Raw genomic sequence first — 24,319 nt, forward strand, 5'->3', positions numbered from 1 at the left:
CAGGGGTGGGGAACCTTTTTTGGATTGGGGGCTGCTGACCCACAGAAAAATCCCACCCCTGTTTTAGTGATAGAAATGTAGCCGTGTTAGTGATAGAAATGTAGCCCTGTTTTAGTGTATGTGTGGTTGCCTTTTTATTTTAATTTCACTCTTGTATTCAATTTCTTTTTTGGAACACTGCAGAGACTAGAACTCAGTAATAAAATCCAAAATTTTAATAGCCAAAGAGATAGTAAGAAAGATACCATAAAACCAAACCTTCACACATCTTGATAATTAATGGCATACAGTTGTTTTAAAAACTTCCCACATAAAGATTTGTTTCAGATTAAGTGTTTGAGTAGTGGCTCTATTTTTATATTTGAAAAAACTGAGGAAGTGACTTATGGAAGCAGCTGTTTCAACTTTACCAACAGAGAGGTCAAAGAATAGATAAATTAGATATGTTATTAAAACAAGCTGTAAACATTGTTAATGTTTCCTTGACAATGTCATATAATTTTTCCTTTGAAGAGGAAGTGTGTTCCAAAAATGCCAACACAAAAGTCAGGTTCCAGCGCAAATAAGTGACCATATACAGTAGAAACTGGATAGACAAAACACATTCATTTAATACTTGTTCTCACAAATGGACTTCTCTATCAATTTTAAAACATGCAACCTTGAAGTGCTTGAACCTGATCCAACCCACATTAGGGTGTGGACACAAAGTAAAGTACTTTAACTTCACTGATAAAAAAGAAATACTTTCATATTTGTAGGAGGATCTAACTGGCAGTTAATACAAGAAAAATAGTGTAAAATGAAATTCAGTTGCTAGAGATTAAAGCTTTTTCATAATAGTTTATTATTTAATAAAAAAGCAATATGGCTTTGGACAGAGAAGGGATATATGCTGGCTGAAGTAATGTCTCAAAGCCCACGAAAATCCAGAGGTATCTGTTGCTTGACTTCAATGGGTTTTGGATCACTCCTAAGAAAATAAAAGGCTACTTTGGAGAGGCAAGGTAGGTGAGGCAATTTCTTTCATCGGACAAACTTCTGTTGGTGAGAGAGACATGTTTCTGAACTGCACAGCCTCTCCTCAAGTCCACGAAAAGTACTTAAGAGTGTCACAAGATGGAACAGATTATTTGGCATATGTAGTTAGCACATGTTCTGAGCAACCATTCAAGGTGAAGAGCTCCATGTAACCAAAATGCACCTCTCTCACACACTGGACCAAATACTGTGTGTGTGTAACAGAAATTACATCACCAACCTTGATTCTCTAATATCCTGGGACTGACATGGCCACAGCAGCACTACATACAAGGTTGCCTTGGAAGTTTCCCAGGAGATTTATGTTATGTAATTTTTAGTCTCTTTATATATTATACTAGACATAATCTTTTGTCAAAGTTTAACTAAGAACAAGTAGATTGCACAGAGACATCAAAGTCATTCGGTGCAGTCAAAAGAAACAGAACAAGGCATATGATATGTGCCAACTATTCAGGGATTCATATTCTGTACTCACCAAGAAATGATTACATCTAAACATTTCATGAACAGGAAGAACATCAAATATGAAGAGTGCGTTTGGAGAGTAATTTTTTATCTAACTGAAAGTGCACTCTTGAGTTCTTTATTTTTATCATTTTTATTACATAGCACCTAGGAACCTTAGTCATGGACCTGCATCCCATTGTGATTCTTACTACAGTAAAAAAAAAAGTGTAAATTGGAAGGTTGACGAAAGAAATACAAATGAAATTCAACAGTATTTTAGTTCTTTGAAAAATGTAACCTCCATTGATCAGGTTTTAATAATTGATATTTTTTCCCACTCAAAAACAGCAGGATTCCCCTCTCACTCCAGAGAGGTAGTGGCAGCAGATGGGTACATCTGTATGGGTGACTGAGCCCATTGCACTTCTTCTTGTGCCACACACAGAATCCTCTGAGCTGGTGTTGGTAAGTCCCCCACCCTGCCCGAGTAGTGGTTCTCAAGAGTTTATACTCCAGTGAGATCCAGGGTGCAGTTCACACCTCTCAGGGCTATTGACACAGACTGCAGACTCAAGCAAACATCACTGTATTGATTACACTCAAATTACTTGTTCAAGCTTCTCTTCTCAACTAGGAGTGCTCCAACATTACTTTTTTTTAAAAAATGAAAGTTTAGAACTGAATTCCAGGAGCTGCAGTATTAGAGTACTTACACTGTCCTTTATAGAGCAGAATGTAAAGGAGCACTTCAACTTACTGCAGTTAGATTTCTGTTCTTCCTGCAGCAATGACTGAGTTCTCATTTGACTTTTTGGTTGCCATCAACTTACCCTCCCACCAAACTAGAGTTGAGGACCAGTGGATCTAAGTAGTTCACAGATGCAATGGCCATATTTCCACAATTCCCCTGACCTGTCCAAAACACAGCCTCAGCCTCATCACTCTTGTACAAAACTCAGCCATGAAGCTCAACTGTGTGACATGCAGGAAGGTACAGCCTGTCCCCACCACAGCATTCCTCAGCTTTCCAGGACCCCAAAATTTTCTGTTCTTCACTAGTACTCAGTAAATACCATATATTGGGAAATAAGAGGTTTCTACACAACAGATTTCAGTGCATCATTCTCTGACAGAGGGACGCACCAATATCACTTTCCTTTGTCAAAAGGCAGAATGGCTTTCAAGTATGCTTTGACAGAAGTGGAAAAAATATAGGCACTTTTGATAAATTTAGAAAGTAGTTAAAATACCTTCACTATTTTATAATTGGCTCTGAAGACTAACAAGAGGCAAGTGAGAGTGGCATTTGGATGATTTTACTCTATTCAGGAATCAAAATTAAATTTTCATTAAATTTCTGAGGGTATGTCTACACTACCCCGCTAGTTCGAACTAGCGGGGTAATGTAGGCATACCGCACTTGCAAATGAAGCCCGGGATTTGAATTTCCCGGGCTTCATTTGCATAAGCAGGGAGCCGCCATTTTTAAATCCCCGCTGCTTCAAACCCCGTGCAGCGCGGCTACACGGGGCTCGAACTAGGTAGTTCGGACTAGGGTGCCTATTCCGAACTACCGGTACACCTCATTTCACGAGGAGTAACGGTAGTTCGGAATAGGAACCTAGTCCGAACTACCTAGTTTGAGCCCCGTGTAGCCGCGCTGCACGGGGTTCGAAGCAGCGGGGATTTAAAAATGGCGGCTCCCCGCTTATGCAAATGAAGCCCGGGAAATTCAAATCCCGGGCTTCATTTGCAAGTGCGGTATGCCTACATTACCCTCCTAGTTCGAACTAGGAGGGTAGTGTAGACATACCCTGATTTCCAGCACACAGTCTATGTGGAAATTCCTCTTTAGAAATAATTAATTATATCAGTTTTGAATTATGATTCTGCTACATGCACTATTTTATGCCTACCTCACTACGTTAATAACAAACGGAAGGAACTACATTGGACATATCTGTATATGAAACAAGGCAAGACATAGACCAGTGGTTCTCAAAATGAGCCACAGGCCTGCCCGGGTAAGCTACTGATGGGTCTGTGCCGCTTTGTTTACCTAAAGTGTCTGTAGCCACAGAGCCTCATAGCTCCATTGGCTGTGGTTTGCTGTTTCCAGCCAAGGGGAGCTGCGGGAAGTAGCAGCCTGGGCCACACTACTTCCTGCCGCTGGGAGCTGCAAGGCTCTATATCTCTGGACTCTTTAGGTAAACAAAGTGGCATGGGCCCATCAGCAGCTTATCTGGGCAGGCCTGTGGCCCACTTTGAGAACCTGTGACATAGATATAGACTAGGGTTGCCAGGTGTCCGGTTTTCTACCGGACAATCTGGTATTTGTGCCCTCTGTCTGGTAGAAAAATTCAGAAAATACCGGACATGTGCAATGTCTGGTATTTTCTGAATTTCCGGCAGGGCGCCGGATGGAAGCCTGGTGGGGGCAGGGGAGCGACTGGGAGGTGGTCTACGACTGGTGCTGAGAGCCCTGTGGTGGCGTGCAAAAGACGGGTGGGACGGGGCGGGGGCAGTGGCTGGGATTGCCAGCCACTCCCCCTGCCCGGCTTCTGCATGTAACCAAAGGCTCCCAGTGCCAATTGTGGCCCCGCCTCCCAGCTGGGAGCCTCTGGTTGCATGCAGAAGCTGGGCGGGGGGAGCGGCTGGGAGCAGAGCCGGCCTTAGACCGATTCGACTGATTCGGTCGAATCGAGCCCCGCGCCTAAGGGGGCCCTGTGCCCCTGCACCCGGAAGTGCCAGCCTGCCGGGGTTGACGTTACAATTCAGAGCCGGGAGCCCTGCTCCACTACTATGTGGAGCTGGGTCTCTCCTCTGGCTCTGCCCGGAGCGAGCCCTGGCCTCTCCTGTTGGCCCCCCCGTGCGTCCCTCTGTCCCTGTCCCGTCCCGTGCGCAGCTCTGGGCAGCTTCCCTTCACTGCCTGCTGCTGCCCATGCACGGTGTTGCAAGTGGGCAGAGCCTAGGCGTGACATGACGTGACATCACGCTCGGGATTTTCAAAGTGCCTGGAGGCAGGCTGCGTGGCTGGCTCCAGGTTCCGACTGCGGGGCCTGAGTGCAGACTCCAGCCCTGCAACACGGAAGGTAGGGAAGGGGCTTGTGCACCAGCAGAGGGGCTGGGGAAGAGGCTTGTGGGGAGGGGAAGAAAGGGGAAGGCACCAAGAGACAAATGGCAGGGGACCATATGCACTGCAGACAATGAGGGAAAGGGCAGGAGGGGAGGTATCAGTGGGAGGGGGGACAGGGTGATGTGTGGAGAGAAGAGGAGAGGAGAGGAGAGAAGAGGGGAAGGGCATTGGGGGCTATAGGGGAAGGTGCTAGGAGAAGGCTTAAAAGAAGGAGTGGGCATGAGAAAGGTGGGGATGGAGCAAGTCATGTGTGAGGGCACAGAGGGGCATGAGGGGAATGGGGTCAGAGGATGATGAGGGGGTGGCCATCAGGTAAAGAGGGAAAAGGGGGCAATAAGGGAAGGGGGAGGCACCAGGAGGCTGCAGGGCTAAGGGAAGGTGCAGATGCCAGAGGATTCTCAGGTGAAGCAGAAGGGCAGACACCTGCAGGGAAGGGACCAGCACCAGAGGAGAGAGGCAGGGCAGGTGTGTAGAGGGAGGTAATGGAAGAGGGGATGAGGAGGCGTAGCTCACTTGATCAGAGTGGGGCTATTGGGGGAGTGGGCACAGGGGGGAGTGAAGGGCTGATGGAGGGGGGCAGGTTGCAGGAGAGCTGAGGGCAGTGAGAAGGGCAGGAGTCAGGACAGTAGAAGAGGGTGAGGAGTAGAGGGGCAGCATGCACCAGGGGAGATGATGGAACAAGGAGAGGAGACATGGCAGCAGAGAGAAAAGGTAAAGGTTTATAAAATACTTATTAATAACTTGGTATGCTGCCCACGGCCAGTTTGTTTGCGCCCCACGGAGCAGTTTGGGTTTATGTGGGGATCAACACGTGGTTGGCGAGTGGGAGCCAAAACCAAAAAGTAGTCAGTGTAATGATCTTCTGTTGATATGTGTTTTAGTAGTTAAAGTCTTGGACTGTCATTGCTCATGAAAAGTGCTGTGACATGGGTATAAATTGGGTAACTATTGCGTTTTATTAATATCAGCAGAACAGACTTAAATGGGGCCTGTGTGTGTCTGTCTCACCTGGTCTTAAATATCTGCAATTTAAGCCCATTGCTTCTCATCTTAACCTCAGAGGCCAAGCAGAACAATTTTTCTTCCTCTTCCTTATGATACTCTTTTAGATACTTGAAAGCTGCTCTCATGTCCCTTTTTGGTCTTCTCTTTTCCAAGGTAAACAAGGCCAATTTCTTCAGCCTTGCCTCATATCTCATGTTCTCTAGACCGTTCATCATTTGTGTTGATCTTCTCTGGAGTTTCTCCACATTTCCTGAAATGTGGCGCCCAGAACTGGACATGATACTCCAGCTGGGTCCTAACGTAGATGGCTTATTCCCTGCCTAGTGGACGTGAGACTGGGAGGGTTAATTTCCAATCCTCCTGTTTATTCTTTTCCTAAGCCAAGAGGGCACAGTAATTCTGATGGGGGCTCTGCAGGAAGGCAGCCCGCACGGCCCCCTGCCTGAAACCTTGTGCAGGTGTTAAACCCTAGATGTAACTGCATTTCAGCGTGCCTGAAGCAACACTGCACCAGCGATGAACAGGAGAATGGCTCCTGGGCATGGCTTGCTCGTGACTGCTTCAGTCCTTTTGATGGGCCTCAGCCTCTTTTCTTCCACTCCCCCGCTTTGCAATGGGGTTGTAGACTCTGGGGGAGAGGGGTGGAGGCAGGCAGAGGTGTCTCCCTGTGGCAGATGTAGACATGTCTCTGTATTAATCATTCTCTCATTGAAATTTTTAGCTTTGTATTGAGTCCTTTTACATGGAAACTTTGTATTACGTCTTGGTAAAATAGTCCCTAGGACAAGTGAGGCAGAGACTATACCTGTAGGGTGAATGAGGTGGGAATGGATAAGGCAGAAGGTGAGCACCTCTGGGAAGTTGCAAAGGTTGGAGAGGGGATGTAAGCCAGATCCAAGATCAATGAGCCCTGGGAAGTGGGCCCATTGAAAGGAGACTGGACCTGTGGATGCCTTGGGGGTCTGCAACAAGGGCCTGCTTTGGGAAGCCCCCTCTTTGGAGGTGAATGTGGCAGCATTGGGACACCACCCAAAAGCAGGCACCACAGACACTAACTGCAGATTCATGGGACAGCTCTCCCAAATCTTGCACATGCATAAGATGATAGATCTGCAGGAGTGGGGGGCAGTGGCATAGTGAGGGGGCCAGAGGGGTCAGTTGCCCCTGGGAGAAAATAATATAAAATGGATCAAAATTATAGGTGCTTTGTGAATATGCTGACTTGAGAGTGGAAAGATTTCATATTGTCATGTATAATTCCTGGTAACCCATCTCAAATATGAAAAACTAGGTTGATACCTGTTCATATCAGGAGCTGTTGAATTCAGTGCGTCATTTGCAGTATCTCATTAGGATGTTTAGTGGAGAAGATGTTGTTGTTGGTTTTTTTATTTATACTGTGTGCAAAGCATGGGCTCACAAGAATTCCTCCATTGTTTTACCATGAGTCTCAAAACATTTGGAGTTTTTCTAATGGCCTGGAAAAGTTGATTATGTAGGAATCTCAGCTTTCATTTAAAAAAAGTTCTCTATACTGCTGGGCCTTACAGCTAAGGAGGAAAGCTTTAAAACATGAACCCTAAACACTCAAACAAAAGGCCAATAAAAATCTAACATGTTTTATTTTTAAAATATCTTATGATTTGTAGACCATTCTCATAACTTTGTGTAGGTGTTCCTTGTGATTTTTGGTTTGGCAATACTGTTCTTTGATTGGTGAATTTAGAGAAGTCTCTCCCTTCAGTTTCCCTTTCCACCCTCCTTTTTGTCACAGGTCATGAGAGAATCATAGAGACAATGGAGAGTAGGATGAGTCCATGACTATGGTTAATGACTGGTCAGCGTGATTATCAGCCAGTGGTCTGAATGACCTATCTACTGCCATCTGTTAATCAACTGTAGGAAAAGGCTTCAGGAGCAGACCTTATTTATATCGACAACTTACTTTGCCACCAAGATCAGTAGACACACTTGCTGTGCCAAGGTGATCAATTTTGGCTCTTTTGGGTTGAAATTCACTTAAGACTTGGAGCTGGGAGAATGAAATGTTGTTATCCATATTGAGTGATTAAAAGGCCTGAACTTAATATGACCTGGCTTAGGGTCTACCATAACTTGAACACTAAGCAGAGGATGGTGAGTCACATCTGTGACATTCACTTAGGCTGTGTCCAGACTCAGGGGTTTTAGACTGCGTTTAGACTGCAGCCGCGTTCTTTCGAAATTAAATCGAAAGAACGCGGCTTTTCTTTCGATGGCGGTAAACCTCAATTTACGAGGAAGAACGCCTTCTTTCGAAAGTTCCTTCTTTTGAAAGAAGGCGTTCTTGAATGTAAATAGGGCTTCTTCGAAAGAGAGCATCCAGACTCACTGGATGCTTTCTTTCGAAAAAGCAAGCCACTTTTTCGAAAGTTCAACGTGCAGTCTAGACGCTCTCTTTCGAAAGAGGCTTGCAGTCTAGACATAGCCTCTGAAGTTGGAAACAGGTGTTATTTCTGGTGGTGTAGAGTCTATTTGGGAGTCCTCAATTATATCTGACACTTTACATCCAGTGTTTAAAGGCAGAGCTGACTAGAATCAATTGAGAGTCCTTGTCTTGTCTCAGTGATCACTTGAGCAAAAATCATTGATAAAATCTTGTCTAGACTGACCTTAGACTCCACAGGCAGGCAATGTGTTGAAAGGCAGTGCAAGGAGGCAATGGTGGTGAGGTACCATATTACCTAGTGAAATCATTGGTGCTGAAATCACTAAGGACTGGAATTTGACCACAGAACTGACACTTTCTTAACAAAGACTCCATTTTTGCTATTTAAAAAGTAAATCAATGTAACAGAAAACTGCAATGCTCTCTGGTAACTTTTTAAAAATCAAACTTTAAACTTTATTGAAAAAATTGGATAGTTTGCAATTGAAAATATTTGACCTACACTTAAGGCAACTGATTTAATTTTGTGTAAAATTTTGCATAATAAAGGATGGAATTTTTGTTTTTAAATGTTCAACTACATTTTGATCAGATCTACTTCTGATGTGACATTTGTGTGTGGTTGTGGTTTGTTGTGTGGGTGTGTGTAGGTTTTTTTTTTTCGCTCAACAAAAAATCCTGGGGAGGGGAGGGGAGGGGAGGGGGGGCCACCAAAGTGGTTTGAACTGGGCCCCACACTTCCTAAAGCCGGCCCTGGCTGGGAGTGCCAACTACTGCCCCCGGCCGGCTTCTACTAGCAACTAGAGGGAGTGCCTGCCAGGGGCATGGCCTGTTAGACTCCGGCAGTGGCCAGTGGCTGCACCCTCCCCAGCTCTGCTTCCCACCCCCTTTACTTTGGCCCCCCCCTCCTCTTGTCCAGCCCTCCCAGCCCCTGATCCCTCCCCAGCTCTGTTTCCCGCCCCCCTTCCTCCCAGCCAGCCCCGTGGCTCCCGACCCCCCGCACCAGCCTCCCGGCCCCCTTCCTCCTGCCAGTCCCACTCCTCCCCCCCGCCCACAATCAAGTGTGTCCAGTATCTGGGGGGGTGGTCTACCAGGTAACCCTACTTAAGACAGAGGCCACTTTACATGACATTCTAATTGTCAGCTATTCCATAGTTATGCAATCTTGATCAGAAGTTGCTAACAAGCAAGGATAAAACTAATTGCATGACAGTGTGCTCCTCACAGCTGCATTAAAAAAAAACCAAGAGGCCACTCACCAGTTTACTGGGGGAAAGGTATTCATCCATAAGTAACTCTCCATCATCTTTAATCAGTGGGCTGGGATTCAAGAGACCTTGCCACCTCAAATCAGTCACCCGGAGAGTGGCTGAGCCTGGACGGAGGACTCCGCCAAGGTTCTGGCTTAGCTCCATTTCAATATGGCCTAAGCAATAAAACAAGAGCAAGAGCTAGTTTTCTTTTTCAGTATTCACCACATACTCTTAGCAAAAGTTAATTTCACTTATCTTGCGAGTTGGCAGGATTTCCACAAGGGATTATAAATGACCAAAAACAAATAGAAAGTAAACTGATTCATAATCAGCTACCCAAGCAACTTCAAATTTATTCTCTATGTTCCTTTTCACTTTTAGCCTCTAGTGATCTTTCAGGTCCTGTCTTGCTATGATCAATATAGACTATAAGCTTTTGGGGAGAGGAGCATTGTCTTTTACTAGTTATATAAAACACTGTACTATACACAAAAGTGTTCTAAAAAACCACTAAACCTGTGTGTGTGTGTGTGCGCGCGCGCGTGGGCACATGCACATGTTGGTGAGAGTTAAAAGCAGCCAGTTGTACCTGAAAAGTTGTGTGGCCTTTTTTGCATCACACAATGATTTTTACAGCTATTTACTTCTATTTGGCAGCAAATAAATACCAAAGATGGAGAAACTACTGTTTAACATGAGGCAAGACAGAAAAAACTTTCCTCGGTTGAGGAAGCTCCTGCAGTTTTTCCACATTTTCCATTCCTTTTATGAGGTAATACCGCATAGTACCTCTTATCAGAAAAGTGATTAAATCATCTAGATAATCATACTTGCCTGATAAGCTTTTAGAGAGACAAGGAAAATGTGGTTTATTGAACCAACTCGGGGAAAGAGAAAAGCTTTCAGGCTTACAGAAAACTATTTTTCAGGTCTTTTATTGTTTTTCTCTGTGAGTTTAATGGGGAGCACAGTGGTCTTCTTGTTTCCCCCACAGAATTGTTATTGAGGCATTTAGAGAATGGGAGGATTCACACTGCATATTGTCATGGGCCATGGATTTTGAAAGGTGTATTGTGGGTTATGTTGATGACTGTAACAGGAGAACTATAGCTGCGGGTTTTGCATCTATTGTTATGGCAGGGTTCAGTGCCACTTTGGTCTGGTGTTCTACATTACATTTTCAGAAGCAAACGAGGGAAATTGGGTCTAGTGAATTCACTACAACGTGGGTGCACAACCAGTTGAAAAAACATACTCAACCAAAAGTTTATCACTGATTCCTACTTCAAAGTAGGAATAAGCTCCTCCGGAAAAGGGCTTTTTTTCCGGAGGATCGGGGCCAGTGTAGACGCTCTTTTCCGGCTTTTCTAAAAGCCGGAAAAAAGCAGCGGACATTTTTATTTAAATGCCGCGGGGGATATTTAAATCCCCCGCGCATTTCCCTATTGCGATTTCAAAAATTACCATGCCCCTTCCTGAAAAGGGGCCAATGTAGATGAGCCCCTAGATGGTTTAGATTTACTTGTCTCTACCTCAGCACAGGAGGCTAGACTAGATCAATTCTTGAGGTCCCTTGCAGCTCTACTTTTCTATGATTCCACAGAAAAAAATGCCTACTGTGTCATCCCAAATGGTTCACTTCTCTGAACCATAACACAGTTTAATACCTAAAAATATTAAAGAGATGATTCTTCTGCACCTACTTGCTGCTTTTAATACTTTTAGCCTCTTACAAGCACCATAAAACTAAACTTGAGTGGAACCATGAGGCCCATAGCTTCTAAAACGTCAGCTGTCATTAAAAAGTTGGGGACGAGCTTAAAAATCCTGAGTTCCTAATTCTTCAGATGATACCACAACCCATATATTTTCATTTTTTTTTCAAATTACCTACCATTTGACCCTCTTTTCCATTCTAATTTATTTCACTATCACATCATTCTTTTACAAAGTTCTGTTTATAGGAGAGACCCTTCCCGTCCATTTTCAGCCATTGAAAGCTTGAATTTTTCAGCTAGGGCCTCAATATACTTTCCTTCCTATAAGAATATAGGTTGGGTTTTTCAAAAGTGCCCGCGGGACACAGAGTTTTGGTTTTTGTTATATAGTTGGCTCTTTCTTACATGTTCCTACAGATGAAGGCAAGTTTTAACTTAAAAACTAGTATCAAACTCCAGCTGGAATACAGAAACACAAATAAACATCTCCCAAATGGACATACGTCCTGTACATGCTGCAGAAACAACATTAAATTACACCCATGTTGTTGCCATGACCAGATTTGCAGACAACTCACTGAGACAATTTATATTAAGTATAATAATAATATATGTGAGAATGTGATGTGATCAGAAAACCCCATGCTACACCTGAACAGAGAGATACTAATGTCCTGTCCTTGGCCATGCAGTATGTACATATCAGTTTGAACCATGATCTCGGATTCCCAGGTCATGTCAAGAAACACTCCACTGTGTTTTCTGTCATCCAAGTTTTGTGAAGTAGCCTTATACCACAGTTGCACGTAATGCCAGAAAAGCAATTCAATCAGCTTTGATCTTGCTTTTCCCTAGCTGACGGTAGGTTTTCTGGCATACGCCTATGCAAATTGCTGGAAAGAATTTGGTTCAGTTAATCTTGGCAATATTAGCTTTATTAAAGCATTTGGCTAACATCAGTCCCCAAATGACAAAAAAAAAATTAGATCTTGCTGATATGAAGCAAAAACAGAACAGAAGTCTGTAAAATAAAAAGACAAAAGTAATCAAAAGAAGCTTATCTTTTCTTGGAAAATTGATTTTCCAGTGTCTGACTAGGACAACAATGTCCACTGCATGGATGTATGACCATGTTTGACAGATAAATAAGTATGGCTGTTTTGTTACATTATTTATAAAGTTTTATTAGAGAGCCGTGCTCCCTGTTTGCTACGCTCATCCACCCTGGGGGTAGGCAGACCTGGCTCTCCCGACAGCTGCCAGGGAGGGCCAGGCTGAGGCATAGCAGCCCCCCCCCCACCAGAGCCCCTGCCAGCCCCAGCTCTCCCCTGGGCTGTCAGGCAGGGCCAAGGCCGCACCAGACCTCGCTCTCTGCCCAGCTATTGGGCAGGGCTGAGGCTGTGCCATCTTTGGCTTTCCCTGCCTGGCTGTCAAGCATGGGTAAGGCCATGCCAGCCCTGGCTCTACCCCTTTCCCACCGCCCAGCTGCGCCAGCCCCAGCTCTCCACCCCCCGGCTGTTGGGCAGAATCAAGGCTGGGCCAGCCCCGGCTCTCCCCCCGACCTCTAGCTACCAGGCAGACCAAAGCTGCACCAGTCCCTTCCCCTCACCACGCCAGCCCTTGCTTTCTCCCCTCAGCCGCCAGAGGGAGAGGGGCTTGGCCGAGGTCTCACCAGACCCCACGGTCTCCCCCTGGCTGCCGAGGGTGGGGAGGAGTGAGGCTGCGGCAATCCCGGCTCCCAAGCACTAGGGAAAGGGGAGGGGAGGAGGGAGAGAGGAGGCAAGCAGGATGCAAAGTGACATCATGACGTCACTGTCGTCCCACAGGAAAAATCTGTTTTGAGAGAGAGAGTTCTTTTTAATTCAAGCAAAGATATTGCCATCAGATACTGCCTACTGTATAGAGTCACTGTGTTTTTCTGGAGTTGTTTATATTGAGAATCCTGAATTATTGATGTGACCCATCAATTGCAAAATGCAACTATTCTAACAGCAGTAGTGTGCAGGCACGGGTTCTAAAGAGTAAAAGAAATTATTTATCTCATCATTTAAGTCCATTGCTACAACATTTCAAAATATCCTCCCATTTCTGGCACATTTGTTGATGTAGCGTTTACTTAAGGTTCAACAATCAGATCAATCTGAGGTTTAATATCTGAAGGGATGCTCTCAATTCTGTATTTCCTGCTTTTGAGCTGTTACTCATAATTAATAGTAGTAGTAAGGAAAATAATATTTTCATTACAAATTGCCTTTGTTATTGTCAGTAAACAATATCAATCTTCTAAGATGGATTTCCATCATGTTAACACTTCCTCCAGAGGAGATAGGATTTTGAGGAATGATGTCCAAAATGAGAAATGCAAGACAGTGATGCAGGAATCCTAAAGGTGAAGTACACGGCTCAACTAAAAATCCAGTTAATCCCAGAACTGTGTGCTGGGATAGCTGGCAAAATTCCTGCATTCACAGGAGGCATATGCAGTCATATCTTCTCTGATGGTAACAGAACTTCCTTTGTCCAGGTGAGAAGGGGGAAAAAATTAGGCTAAAGGAAATGATGGAAAGCCAGGGAATCTAGGACTTTTGTGAGCACATTTGTGTGCAGGTCAATTGTGAGATGACAGTAGCCACCAGCAACAGCAAAACTCACTAAGCAGATGCCCTTGGTTTTCCTTTAATCCTACCAATATCCTAAAGCTCTCTTTGGGTTCTCTGCTACTCTAAACACAGACTGGCTTCTGAGCTCCTTACACACTGCAAGCTTTCCTTGGCTCTACCACATCTTACATTCTGAAACAGGTAAAGTAGGTCACCTTCTGTCCAATCATTAAAAAACAGGAAATCCACATTATGAGTAGCACTACTGACCTTAGTGAGATTCTTCTTCTGAATAAATGCTGTATTGACCATACGTATCAATAATTGCAGGATTGAGGACATGGGCGTTTATTCAGCCAGGGTCTTAAGCACATGAGTAGTCCTATTAAAGTCTTTGGTTAGGACATAAGAGACAGGAGTTCTAATCTCCCAGACACTTACTTTGTAGCCCCAAAAAATCACTTTATTGGCTGCATTTTAAAATGGAGGTGATGATAATACGGATGCTACCTACCTTCACTATAAGTGTTTTGTGACTATTACTATCAACAACACATTGAACATGTAAGGTTCTATTGTATATAAGTAATAAGGGTTATTATTAAAATAAAGTTGTCCTCAGATTATTGTATTACTAGAATTCTCTATAGAACAGAATAATTAACTCTTCTCTGCCAAGTTCTTCCTGGTAAATTGATGTAATTAGGCCTTGGCAAGCTGGTACAGTTCCAAGGCTTCACTGTCTTTTTAAAAAGATTTATATCTGAGTTAAGGATGATGCAATGTATTCTTCATTAAATATATATAAATATGCATTTCAAACATGGCAGTTACCAGAAGCATATGCCTCTACGTTAATTCCCCCTCCTCCCCCGTTTTATTTTTTGATACCTTGGAAAGACCCTTTGGACTGTACTTGGTCATTAGTACTTCTAAGTTCATACATCAAAATACTAGCAAAAGTTCTTATCCACATAAATTTAAATAGGCTATTATTTTTAAAAACCAACATCTACACATATTGATCCAGCTTTGTGCCAAGAACATATATACACCCACATATTAAATAAGAAAAGGGAGTCATAGCACACTAGGACTGGAAGTTTTGCCATTTGCAAGTCCCTCAATATCACTGTTGCTATCTTCTGTTGCAAGTAACTCCTCAGCATACATTGTGCTGGTGTCATCACATGAGCCACAAACCCTAATGAAATACTGAAATAAACTTAAGTGACAAACTGAATCCTTTGATTAGCTCTTAGTCCTTATGAGTTATAGCTGAAGAAATAGGAGCCAATAAAACTTGGTTTCCATCTTTCTACTGTTAATCACACCCCTCCTGGCACTTCTTCCAGGGTACGTCTACACTACAGCGCTAGTTCGAACTAACTTAGTTCGAATTAGTTAATTCGAACTAAGCTAATTCGAACTAACGCGTCTAGAACTAAAAACTAGTTCGAATTAGTGTTTTGCTAATTCGAACTAGCAAGTCCACATTGAGTGGACTCTGAACAGGGCTTAAGGATGGCCGGAAGCAGTGCTGGCAGGGCATAAGAGGAGGACTTAGAGCATGGAGATGCTGTCTCAGGCTAGCCGAGGGCTGCGCTTAAAGGGTCCCGACCCCCACCCCGGACACACAGTTCTAAGCGGTGCCCCACTTGCAAAGCACTCCTGGCTTGGATTGCCCGGAGTACCCACACTGGGCACATCACACCACTCGGACATCAGCCCGGCTGCACTTGCCGCAGGCTGCCATCTGGGGAGAGGGGGTAATTGGGGGGCTGCAGGAGAGCTTCCACCCCCAGAAGCCCGCAGAGCCAGCCCAGTCGTCCCCATCGGGGGCTCGTACCCCATTCCTCCCTCACCTCCTTCCACTTACCCTTCCCTAGCCCCCCTTCTTATTGATGTACAAAATAAAGATAACGTTTCTTCCAACATTGACTCTGTCTTTATTGAAAAAAACTGGGGGAGACTGGGAAAAGGAGGTGGGAGAGGGGAAGAGAAAGGCTGGGAGAAGGGAGGGCAACTAACATGATCAGGGGTTGGGAACAGGTCCCAGATGAAGAAAGGCTACAGAGACTGGGACTGTTCAGCTTAGAAAAGAGGAGACGGAGGGGGGACAGGATAGAGGTCTCTAAAAGCAGGGGTTGGGTGGAGAGGGTGCATTCAGAAAAGTTCTTCCTGAGTTCCCATAAAGAAGGACTAGAGGACACCAAAGGAAAGGAATGGGTAGCAGGCTTCAAACTAGTAAGAGAAAGTTGTTCTTCTTGACAAAGCAAATAGTTAACCTGCGGAACTCCTTGCTGCAGGAGGCTGTGAAGGCTGGGACTAGAACAGAGTTGAAAGGGAAGTGAGATCAAGTCATGGAGGTTGGGTCCATGGAGTGCTATTAGCCAGGGGGTAGGAGTGGTGTCCCTGCCCAAAGTTTGTGGAAGGCTGGAGAGGGATGGCACGAGACAAATGGCTTGGTCACTGTCTTCGGTCCATCCCCTCCAGGGTCCCTAGGGTTGGCCGCTGTCGGCAGACAGGCTACTGGGCTAGATGGACCTTTGGTCTGACCCAGGACGGCCATTGTAAGCTCAGGACTCAGGGTCGGGGGTCTCAGTGGACCCCCTTGATTTTCATGCACACCTGCTCCTGGGTGGCCAGGCTGGCAGCTCTCCTGCCCTAGCCGGCCACTTTCCTGTGCCTAGTGCGGAGATCGTGGACGAGGTCCACGATGTCCGCACTAGCCCAGGAAGGTGCCCGCCTCTTGCGGTCCAGGGCAAGCTCCCAGGAGTCGCCAGCCTGGTCCTGGCAAGAGGGGGTGGGCTGGGGGGCATCGGGTGGGTGGCTCTGTGCCGTGCCAGGTGCAGGGTCTGCTGGCTGGGTGCTGGCAGGGTTGCACCTGGCACGGGCACCGTAGTCAGCCCGTGCCCCTTTAAGGGGTCCGGGGCCGGGAGGGGGGCATAGAGTTTCCCTGGTGTTGGCCAGAGTGGCCACCAGGGAAACCTGGGGAGGGCTAGCCTCCCACTAGTTCGAACTAAAGGGCTACACAGCCCTTAGTTCGAACTAACTAGTTCGAACTAGGCGTTAGTCCTCGTAAAATGAGGTTTACCTAGTTCGAACTAAGCGCTCCGTTAGTTCGAATTAAGTTCGAACTAACGGAGCGCTAGTGCAGCGCCTAGGAAAGTTAGTTCGAACTAACGGACGTTAGTTCAAACTAACTTTGTAGTGTAGACATACCCCCATTCCTTTTCCTCCCTGAGTGTCTCTTCTGACCTCTTCAGGCCAAGAAATCACCCAGCACCCCATAACAAGCACACTCCTGCTCTCTTAAGCTAGCCTCTGAAGAAAAAGCTTTTCTGCTGCTTAGCTGCTCCTGCGTTCAGAAAGTTACTCCATGCAGCAATGAGTCTAATTTCAGGAATGGCACTGGCATTCCATATTATCTTCTTCCTATGCTTTCAGTAATGAAAATTTTCTATAAAAACATACTGCTGTCTTCTCAATACATGAAACATACACTGAAGTATTTAATTTTCCCTGCACTTCATGATTATGTGATTATTCATTTAACTGCACAATCACAAGCCATGGCTGTGCTCCGAGCATTCGTCACTAAATGAAAACAAAGAATACTGTGTTTACTAAGGATTCAACTCAGAGTTTGGTTTAAAAGTCCTAGGGGAATTGTAAGTACCCTTTTAAGTGTAATTCTGTGTAAGTGCACTGCAGATAACCTCTTCTGGAAAATGACATCATAGCAGGTTCCAGCTGCCCAAACAGTCATCAGGAAACTACCATTACTTTAATAAATCCATAAAGGGAAAAATAATTCTTTACAACATTTAAGTAATATGCAGGATCCTGTACTACTCCATTTTAGCAGGTGTAATAAAAAAAAGAGTTAATTTTTTTTATATATAGCAAGTCACCCTCAACAGCTCTCTTTACACCTTGGATAACAAGATGTTATTGTTACTTTTATTATTCTTAAGTGCAGGGAAAGAAATCAACACTGAAATTAAAGATAACATTACTGCAAAGACAAAATTGCCAATAGCTAATCGCTATATAAAACATTAATAATCATTCCATTCACATATTCCCTAACGCATGTCTTGTTTTCACAAAGAATCTGGACTGTCAAGCCTTGATTGTCTCCTTGACTTCATCACTGAAAATCCAGTGGCTTTAAACAGAATCATATCCAATTTACACATGTGTAACTGAAACTGGAATCAAGCCTTCCTCATTCTGCAATCAGATGAAGGTTCAGTTCAGCACACCACTGAAGCACATGCTGAACTTTAAACACAGTCCAACTGATGTCAATGGGAATTAAGTCCATGCCTTAAATTAAGTAAGCATCTAAATGCTTTACTGAATTGGAACTTCAATTAATTGGGTCAAATTCACTTATAGTGTAAAATCTGATTTGGCCCATTGTTTATATTTTGTGTGTGTGAATTTACTGCTTGTGAAAGATACCAAATCCTCTATTTATCCACAGGATAGAAGTAGCAGCGCAGTGTGCATAAACCCTAATCTAGAGATACCACTGGGGATGAAATTCACAAGGCCTATGCCCCACTTAAATTCCACTTAATCGCTAAGAAGAGGCAGTAAGTGGTGCATAGGCTTTACCCAGCCCTTTGTAAGGGTGAATTTCACCATGAGTGAGAGGTGTGTTCAGTCTTTATGCTATTTCAGAGTGAAATTCACTTCTGTGTGAGCAGGCTTCTGTTATAAACCCAGAATGGATTTGAACCAGCAACCTGGAGGTGAAAGCTTTATTTCTTTTTCTTACGAAACATATAATATAGATAAACACAAAACCACTGCATTTTAAAATCATGAGCTATTCTATATATAAGTACTAGGAGACTTACCTGGTGTTGCTTGGATCTTTCAAGGTAGGGGGGATAGGAGTGTGGAGGGTGCAGGAGGTCAGGGCAGGGGCTTGGAGATGTGGGGGATTCAGTAGTCGGGCTGGGGGGGTGAAGACGGGCTCAGGACAGGGGGCTGAGGTGTGGGGGGGGCTCATGGGTGGGGCTGGCCAGCAGCTTCTCTCCTAGGCTGGAGTGGTGAGGGGGTCCACTCGCTGTAACGGGGTCCCCGCCTTCTCATTAATATGCGTGAGCAGTGACACTGAATAAGCAATAACCACTATGAATATTTACACAGATGGTTCTAGCTTCTGCTGCACACATCACCATGTGCTGCTGCACACGGCACGCAAGTAGCTGCACATGTCACCATGTGCTGCTGCACACAGTACACTCATCCCAGACTGTTAGAAGCTGTTTATTCAGACACCCAATCAGAGGCCCTTGTTTACTCAGACAAGGTCCAATGAGTTTAAAGCTACAGCTCATAAATATTCATGGGGAGAGACCACTTAGGTTCTGGTCAGCATTCCCGCTCTGTTCGCTTCTTTGCTTCTGTAGCGTTCCACCCTGTCCCCTGTCCTTGTTCATTAGGTAGCTAGGTTAGTTAGAGGTTCGTCATCGAGTCTGTCCGTTAGTATAGTGCGTCGGTTCTACGCTCAAGCGGCCAGGGTATTATATCGCAACGGGAGGCATCGTGTTAGTTTAGTTAGGGATTTTGTGTATCCAGTCTGGGTACAGGAGTAGCTCGTCTATCGCCGGTTCCAGCTGAAGAGCGGAATCAACCCGAAGGCCAGCGCCAGGCAACTTACCAGCAGTGAATCCTGCGTCCAGGAGCGGAAGGCCCCGGAGGAGGACTTCACCACCTGCCTGCATTCCACCCGTCCCCAGGGACTACGAGGGACCGCCTCTCTGTTCCTCGCCAAGGGCTTGGAAGGAGCCTAAGGCTTGAGGTCGAGAGCACCGCAGAGGACATCGCTGCGAGGGATCGCCTCCTAGTCTCTCGCTAGAGGCTTTAATTAGCCAAAGGCTTGAGAGACAGGTGCATCACCGTCCATCGTCGACAACTGGAATTGTAATTATTGTCTGTGTGATACCTTGTGTCTGTGGGGTACTTTTCTATCCTCCTATTGCTTCTTGGGTTGGGGATATTAAGAGTGTTTACCTATTTCCTTGTTGTACCTTTTAAATGCTTGCAATATATGGTTTGGCCCCTTTAAATTGCGTAACGTTTTTATTTCTCTGCGGCATGTTAATCAACAAACACCTATGATAGATGAGGTTTGGTGGTATCTGCAACTTCCGCTGAGGTTTAATTAATTAATTAATTAGTAGTAATCAGATTGCAAATTTAGGCTTAAGCATCCTCAGTGTAACATCGCCAGCTTCTCCCTTGGTCTGGCTTGGGGTGGGGGGCATGCAGCTCACCTGATAGTTTCTTTCTGAAGGGTTGGGGGGGGCAGGTGCACAGTTGCCCAGGGGCAGCGAGTGCTGCGTGGCGGCCAGCAGTTGCTTTCCATGGCAGGCCAGTGTGGTGCACTGACAGACAATGGCTGCTTCATAGGATTGTGGTGCTTGGTGCCCCCTATGGTCATTCCTGAAAATAACTGTCCTCTATGATTGCTGCCCCACTATGATCATTCATAAGTATAACCGCCCCTTCTGTCACACTCCTCCCTTTCCATTTAACATGAAACAATTGCATTTCACACACATTCCATTGTCCGGGCACAACCAAACCCTGACCTTGCTTTAAACTATAAGAGGAAGCTGCCTTCCAAATTTGGGAGTCCTAGCTCTTACCATTTAAGAGGAGTTCTAGAACAAATGGACTCACAGGCAGATGGACAGACATTTCTAAAATATATAGTAAGATAAAAGAGAAGTTTGTGGGTTTCAAATGCATATGTAGTACAAAGCTGCGAACGCACACACATATTATGCGTATAAAAAGCAAGACATAAAATATTTTGCCAGATCTCTGATAAAAGGGAAAAATCTTTATCATATGCCCTAGAAATGCCTCTAAGTTAAATAATTCTGTGATTAGTTGCCAAATGTTATTCTTTCTCCAAGAATCAATGAAACAGTACCAAAGTCAAATCAATTGTTATTTTATATTATTATAAGTCTGTGGAGGTAGAATACTAGACAAAGATTATACACTGCTATGTATTCCACAGAGGATGTCAGCGAATATAAGTCTACAATCTGTGGCTATAAACTACCAAAGGATACACAGTGGCACAAAGTGGCCAGAGAATGCTGGTAGAAAATTACTTCATAGAGAGACTCTCTACTGGCAGAAATCTAGCAAAGACAGCTCTGCTTGCTTCTGCACCAATCTTTTCCCACACCTAACATAAGGATTTCTGGGGGGACAGCAGGGTTGTGGTGGAGCAGAGCTCTTCTACTTCTGATCTTTCACTACTGTAAGACCTTACACTAGCAGTGGAAGTCTTTGCTGACCATCCCTTCCTGTTCTAACTTCCATCCAGCAACCAATGATCAGGGAACTATAACTGGCTTCCCATGGGCTTTTACTCTTCACTACATCTGAGCATAGCATGGATGTAGTGGAGAATCAGGGTCACAGTGTTTAAATTCTTCCCATTATCATGGATTAATGGCTAAAATGCCACTGTATACAGAAATTGAGATATCATCTCATTGTGTTTAACACATGGTAATCTTACATACAGAATATACCCAGGAGCACAATATTGGGAAAATAATTGAAATTGTTACTTTTTTTTTAATTAAGAGTATCTAAACTTCAACTGTACTCCTCCCATCCATCCCTGACATATAGGTATTAATTTCAGCCTCATCTCCAATTTAATGAAGTCTTTTACCTGAGACAATTGAATATCCTTATTTTTACACTTCACTAGGGATGACAGCAAGTAGTCATACAACCATAGAATTAGAAGGAACCTCGAGAGGTCATCAAGTCCAGTCCCCTGCCCTCACGGCAGGACCAAGCACTGTCTAGATCATCCTTGACAGGTGTCTGTTTAACCTGCTCTTTAATATCTCCAGTGATGGAGATTCCACAACCCTTCGCTGATGTGGCTCCACACTGAGAAAGAGAGAGACACTCCCCACAATCCCCTTGCACACCACAGCCTTGAGGGAGGGGCAGGCTAGTACATCTTTTTGTGTTCCAGCCCTGCAGGAGAGATGGTGGGGGTGGAGCTGCATTTAAAATGCAGAGCCACAGCAAGGGTGACTCCTGGAGCCTGCATGAGCAGGACTGCTCAGTCCCAGCTCGAGCTGGCTCCGGGAGCTACCCCCAGTGTGGCTCTGCAGAGCAGACTTTATCGACTAATCGTGTAGTTGGTACAAGTTGTATCGACTACATGATTAGTCAGATAACCACAATTTTACATCCTTACACTACACCACCAAAATCCTCTTTTTATCCTAGGGGATGAAGTCTATGGATAATTGTTTTTTCTTGAGTAGAATAAAGATCTGATCTACAGTTCAATATTCTGCAAGTTCTCTCAATATACACTGGATCTTCTGTACCATTTAATGGCCAATAACCCAAACATTAATTTCTAAAGTTACCTAATTGATATTCTCAGGCTACCCTTATGTACTGAAGTACTATTAAAAGTGCAGTTGCACCCACTTTGCTAAACACTTTCCAAATACAGAAGACACAGAGCAATGTTATAGTCTTAGGCCTTGATCCTAGAAGGTCTGATTCTCACACTTAACACACATTGAGTAGTTGACTTACTGTATGGCTAGAATCTAATGCTAGGACTGCATTGCAGAACTAAGACTGGATAATGCTGAAAGCACCAGAACACTGGAGCACAGCATATTTCTATCCCCACTTCACATTCAAATTTTTATATTCTGCTAAAAAGAAAAGTTACATCCAGGATCCTTACCTTTTATACATTTAACAACTGGGAACAAAAGTGTGGCTTCATCAACATGTGGCCTGCAAAACAATATTTAAAAATTATGATTGGCCCCTTTTCTAGAAAAGAAAGTAACATTAAAGAACATTAAAGTTTTAGGGCCCAATCTGATGCCCAGGGAAAATCAATGGGAAAATCTTCACTGACTTCAGAAAGCATGGGATCAGGCCACTAGATACAATATTTTATATGTGCTGAAAATCAAAGCAAGATTACTTTCTAATAAAAGAAAATCTGTCAATTAATCTGTACTGACTCTACAGAATTCCATCATTGAGGCACTGTATATAAAGTTGCATATGGTTCAACAACAGATTGCTTGTAAAATGTAGATTAAGGAACATCAGCTCAAACCCCAAACATGACATACTTAAAAACTGTTATAACCAGGCTGGAAATAATCCTCAAACAAACAACGAGTAGCCATGTGGCACCTTGTACTACGGCTACACTGCAAGCTTTTTCTGGAAAAAGCTTGCAGTGTAGCCATAGCCTTAGAGATTAACAAAAATATATATAGTATCATGAGCTTTCATGGGCAAAACCCACTTCATCAGATGAGCTGGAGTAGAAATAACAGGAATCCAGAATGTATAACAGAAAAAAAAGGGGGAAAAAAGGTACCTGTCAATTGTAGGACCAGCTTCTTAAAAATATCATGTCACCAAGAAATAAGAATAAGAACAAGAATAGCTAATTCCAGACATACTTGAATAATGGAGTGCTTTATAGCTATGTTTTATTATTAGTTATTTGTATTGTACCTATAAGCCAACACTCTATTGTGCTCCATATAAACATAACAAAGAAACAGTCCCTGCCCGAAAGACCTTAAAGTCTATGTCAAGACAGGGCAGAGCACAAAATAACAGTCCACTTTAACCAAAAAATTCATTTAAAAGATTATCAGGTAGGGGAAAAAAAAAAAGACTAAAAACACCTGCACAGGAATAACCATTACAAGAGAGGCACAAACACATGGCAATATTTTTAAATGCTCACATTTATTTGAGAACTATTTATATTCAGTGAGACAGTCAAAACTTGTCCATGTTTGAGATATGCAACCTTTATAGCAAAGTGGGTTCCTGCTCTCTCATTTGAAACCAAACTGATAATAGGCCCTGACTATACTAACAAACCTTTGGCGAGTCAGGACCAAATCCTGAACTGGTATCAATTGTCTAGAAATCTCACTTTCTCACTCAAAGTAAGCAGAATTAGTAGTTACAGTCTCATTAAGAAACAATAAATTAAGAATCCACAATGCCATTTTTACTATTAATTTTCAGAGAAAACAGCCCTTTAAATAACCTGATCTGAAAGAAAAAAAGATGAGAGTTGGGAAGTCAAGAGTGAGAAAAGCACAGTAAAACAAAATCCAACAGTCTTTGGCATCTATGAGAGTGCTTTTTTGCCCACAAAGGGGCTCCTGAGCCATCATTTTTCATTCTGAATGTAGCTGTGTTAGCCTTTAAACAATACCTGCCATGGCAAATCAGCTTCCAACTTGTATTACGGCAACTATGTGTAGCCCAGCCAGCTGTGAAAGTAACTTAAAATTTCTTACAGGTACTATCCTACTGTAATCCAGGTCCCTGCCAGCTCTTTAAATTTTGTTGCAGCTCTTGCTAGAGCTGTGCACCCACTTAGTTTCACCTGAGCCAACCTTGCATCTGATATCATCAAACACTATTGGTGGATTTAGTATATTCTGTGAACATATAAGAATAAAAAAACCACTAACCAGACCCAGTTTTACTAGCAAATTCAAGTCAGTTGAATACTTGTAAATTCATTTTGGTGAATTTCTCAAGGATACTCTAACTCAAGAATAACATCTATAAGTCTGAGAACTAAAAACCAAACCTTGCAC

At 43.9% G+C, this 24,319-nt stretch overlaps 1 protein-coding gene across 4 annotated transcripts in view; it reads right to left on the minus strand.

Annotated features, from left to right (window-relative positions):
* The window catches only part of LRRC56 (leucine rich repeat containing 56), a 99,942-nt gene that overhangs the window by 69,806 nt on the left and 5,817 nt on the right, over window positions 1–24,319 (minus strand). For 2 of the 4 annotated variants that reach the window (XM_075928266.2, XM_075928267.2), the window contains 2 exons: window positions 22,411–22,463; window positions 9,320–9,486 (listed from right to left, as the gene is read on the minus strand). In XM_075928266.2, coding sequence (XP_075784381.1) covers window positions 9,320–9,475 — 156 coding nt within the window. In that variant the 5' untranslated portion in view covers window positions 9,476–9,486; window positions 22,411–22,463. Of the gene's footprint in view, window positions 1–9,319; window positions 9,487–22,410; window positions 22,464–24,319 lie in introns of those variants that run through there. The other 2 variants (XM_075928269.2, XM_075928271.2) reach the window with 2 other exon arrangements.

Source organism: Pelodiscus sinensis, chromosome 5 (genome assembly GCF_052426305.1).
Source record: "Pelodiscus sinensis isolate ZL-2025 chromosome 5, ASM5242630v1, whole genome shotgun sequence".
Classification (NCBI taxonomy): domain Eukaryota; kingdom Metazoa; phylum Chordata; order Testudines; family Trionychidae; genus Pelodiscus; species Pelodiscus sinensis.